The following is a 4,044-nucleotide window of genomic DNA, read 5'->3' on the forward strand; positions in this document are numbered from 1 at the left end:
TTTCTAAAGAGCTTTTATTCTCGATTAGTTTCCTTTTACCCCTAGAAAAAGCAGGGGGTTCGCTCTGAAGGGCTTTCTCCGTGAGCCATCCCTCGGCGAGGGCTCTGCAGCCAAACCTATAAAGGCACAAGCTCCCCCTCATCCCGGTGTCCGTCCAGCACGTAGCAGGAGACGAGCTGCCCGATGCTTCCCATCGCCCCAGTCCCTCGACATCAGGCTTTCGCCATGGCTCCGGATCCTGCAAACAACTCCAGGAGAGTGAAGACCTGAATATCTGATACGAGAAGGATTATTTCATTATCTTCTCTTTGGGGGCTGCTATTAATATAAAACAAAAACAAAACAACAACAACAACAAAAAAACAGTGCTCCAGGCATCATTTCCTTGGCTCTTGGGCTGCAGCGGTTCTGGGAGGGGATGGATCAGCTTCAGGTATTTCAGAGAAAAGCACAAAATAGGAACAATGCCACGTCGGAGGGGAAAGGGGAAACAAGCAGCGGGGCAGGCAGGGCAGGCAGAAAGCGGGGAGAGCGCGACCCACCCGCTTGTTTGTGTGTTATTCGGGATGAATCACAAGAGCCACGAGGCGCAGAGCCCAGCATTAATAAACCTGACAGCTCCTCTCCGGGCGTAATTGAAGCGGTTTTCGTAATGAAGGTGTCACGCCAGGGGGCTCTGGGCAAAGCTGCCTCTCCTGATGGCCGAGACGTCTCGGTGTGGAGCAGTGCCGCTTTTCCCGGACTGGGCAAAAAGCAAAGGATGCTCCGGCTCCGTGGGAGTCCTGGGGGTCCGCAGCCCTTTTCAGCAGGGGGTTATTTAGCAGGGGGGCGTGAGCAGCTCCGCATCCCCGCACGCGGTGCCAGGCAGAGGAAAAGTTTGGAGAGGGGAGGTTTTCCCACAGGCAGCCCCCGTCCTTGCCGGCAGTCACCGAAACGGCAGCCGGGAGGGGGGACAGGGCGGTTTGTGGCATTGCCACCGCCCTGGGGGCAGCACCGTGCCGGATCAGCAGCCCCCAGGTGCATCCCCCAAGCCCCCCTGTAAGCGGGAGGTGGCAGGTCAGTGGTGGCCCTCCGGCTGGCTCTCCCTGTCCCCCGAGCCCCACGGGCTGCTGCCGGGGCTGGCTCCCTGCAGCTTTTTGGGCAGCAGCTCCTCGCAAGGAGGTGGCAGGGGTCGCTTCTGCCCCTTGGTGGAGGAGCTCGAGGGGTCTTCTCCTGGCTGGCTGGGCTCGGGGGGCTGGTAGCCCGTCTGGTTGGGGTCCAGGGGGTCGCGGGAGAGCAGGATGCAGATGGAGGGGACGTTCTTGTGGACGGTCAGGTTCTGCGCCGCGCTGCCGGGCGGCGGGTCCTGGTTCTCCCAGACCTCCAGCAAGGTTTTGTAGCGCACCTTGGTGACCTGGTGGAGCCCCCCCAGCTTGCGCTTCATGATCTCCACGCAGGTGATGGTCTTGGTGACCGCCCGGCCGCAGCCGCTGAAGACGATCTGCCGGCTGCCCTTCAGCTCCATCTGGGCCATGGCGAAGCTCATCAGGTTCCTGATCTTGCTGCCCTCCTTCACCTTCATCTCCACCACGCCCGGGGGCAGGTCAGGGAAGGGCAGGGGGCTCTCCTCCTCCGACGTCCTGACCTTTCGGAAGTTCTCCATCCCTGCCGGGGCTGCGGGCTTGGCCGCCCCTCCTTGGGCTGCCATCGCTCGGCCCTTCCCGGTGGGCACGGCGGGCACCTAGCCCCCCGCCGGCCTTAGCCTGGGGGTGTCCCCAGGGGGGTGCAGAGCTGCGGGACCCCCCGGCTGCCCCCGCTTGTCCCCACCGGCTGTGGCTCTCGGCGACGCTCGGGCTCCTCCGCTCCCGCTGCGGCGCTGGCTTCTGCCGCTCTTTGCTTCATTGTGGACTTCAGCAGCCCCCAGAGCTTCTCGGTGTAATTAGCAGATCCTCCCCCTCTCCCTCCCCTCCTCCTCCTCCTCCTCCTCCTCCTCCCCTCGCTCAGCCTCCCATGCCAGCACCCAGCCGCTGCCTCCATCCCTGCGAAGGCAGAGGGAGAAGCTCTCTCCTGGCTTCGCGATGCTCCCGGAGTCCTGCCCCCTTAAAGAGAACCTGGTCCCTTCCCTCAAGGACACCGAGAGCTGCCTGCAAACGTCAGCAGATGTCCCCTGTCACCTCTCGCCTGTCCCCTGTCCCCCCCGGCCTCCACCCCGCTGCCCAGGGATCATTGCACAGTGGAAAGAGATGCCGAGTATTGCCTTGCAGCCAAATCTTATCAGCCTCTGGAGGACCCGGGATTGTTTTCACCCCAAGCAGGGCTTGCAAAAGCCATAAATAAATGAACGGGTCTGCAAGCCCCATTCCTGCCACCACTAAAGCGGGTGGGAGGGGGCATCACTGCTGGGACGTCCTCTGGTCCTGGCCACCAGCCTCGGGGGGCCAAAAGGGGCTGCAGATGCACAGGGGGACACTCCACGGTGCCAAATGGGACACCCCATGGTGTAAAGGGCTGGGAGACCCGTGGGGATGGAGAGAAGGAGAGCATCCTCTCCTGAAAGCAGCTGGCACCAAGAGGGGAAACTGAGGCAGGACCATGACAACAAGGGCACCCTCATGTCAGATCTCCCTTCAGCCTAGCTGGGGTGGATTGAAGCTTCTGGGGGAAAATGCTGCCCGCAAAAGATGCTAAGCCCCCCAGGAAAATAAATAGGAAGGATTTCAGCAACTGTGCATGCAGCAGGAAGGAAAGCTGTGGGCTAGGGCCAGATCCTGCCACTCGCGGTCCATTTTTTTGCAGCGCTCTGCAACGCTTAAAATGGAAATGAGCTGCGTTATTAGCAGCTCCACCGCTAATTACCATCCAAAGCCATTCATTACCCTCCCAGCGCGTCTGCTGGAGGACAGCAGCGCAGTTATTCCATGCTGGGGAGCAGCGGGGTGGGAGAGGAACGAGAGCGGGACTGGGGGGGGGAAGGAATTGGGTAAAAAACCCAGGGAATTGGTTAAGATGGAGAAGAGGCTGATGGCAGAGGCTGCAGAAACCCGAGCCCTGCCCTCCACCTGCCCTCGTTATATTTTCTTTCAGCTGCTGAATGTGGGAGCAGCTCGGAAAGTTGGAGCACGCGATACGGGGACAGTCGGCGCCCATCTGCGCGTCACATCGGGGCGGCTCAGGTCTCGGTAGGACAGCTGCGGTGTGACCCCGTACCCTGACCCCACATCCAGGGACCCCTGCTGTGGGGCAAGCCCCTCCACCGAGCTGCAGCACGATGGGGCAGAGGAAGAATTACACCCCCAGGGCACCAACAAACCCTCGGGGCCCCGAGCAGCAGGTCCAGCAGCTCTATTTAAGCTCAGCCCAGGGATTTCCCCACAGTTTGGGGTTTGTGGGGCCCGGGTTAGCCCCAGCTCTGGGGGTACTGGGGCCTCCCGGATGGGAGCTCGGCCTGTGGATTGATCCGGGAGCTGCTCGGCTCTTGCTGGACCTGGCTGGTAGCCGGTTTTTGGAGGTTAATGCTGTGTTTGGTAGGGGTGCGCTGCTGGGTCTGGGCCCTTGGCTGGTCCCGACTGCTGTCCCTAATGTGCTGCGGGTGCTGGCTGTGCTCTCACCCTTGGCTTCCCAGCCGTCCTTTATGAGCACGGGGAACTAGTGCTGCTCCCAGCGCTCTGCTAACAGCACTGACTCAGAACCACGGCAGTCTGACGCTGTGTGCCCATGCCCCGTAGCTCCGGGGGCACCAGAAGCACCATTTCCCCCACAGCAATGCCCCCAGAGGGGCTGGCTCGCTGCAGCACCCTGTTGGCGAGGGACCCCACCACCCACCTCCTCGCCCTTGGCCGTCCCCCGGCTCTTCCCACCACCCCCAGCCCCCCAGAGACAGAGGCTCCCCGTGGGTTTTGGTGGTTTTTTGGTGTTTTTTTTTGGCGTTCTTTGGTGCTTTTTGGGGTTCGGCCCCACAGCACCCCCTGACCCCACAGCCCCCCCCCGCTCCCCCTCCCCTCAGGGCCCGCCGGGCGGCAGCGGGACCCTGGACAGCTCCCGAGCTCTCGCGAGACCTGCGGGCGG

At 62.0% G+C, this 4,044-nt stretch overlaps 1 protein-coding gene across 1 annotated transcript; it reads right to left on the bottom strand.

Annotated features, from left to right (window-relative positions):
* RPP25 (ribonuclease P and MRP subunit p25) lies at positions 1-1,897 on the bottom strand. Its single transcript, XM_040570627.1, has one exon. It carries the CDS (start codon positions 1,685-1,687, stop codon positions 1,058-1,060), a length of 630 nt encoding a protein of 209 aa, XP_040426561.1. The 5' UTR covers positions 1,688-1,897; the 3' UTR covers positions 1-1,057.
* Positions 1,898-4,044: the final 2,147 nt, after the last annotated feature.

The sequence above is a fragment of the Cygnus olor genome, chromosome 11, assembly GCF_009769625.2.
Source record: "Cygnus olor isolate bCygOlo1 chromosome 11, bCygOlo1.pri.v2, whole genome shotgun sequence".
Classification (NCBI taxonomy): Eukaryota; Metazoa; Chordata; class Aves; order Anseriformes; family Anatidae; genus Cygnus; species Cygnus olor.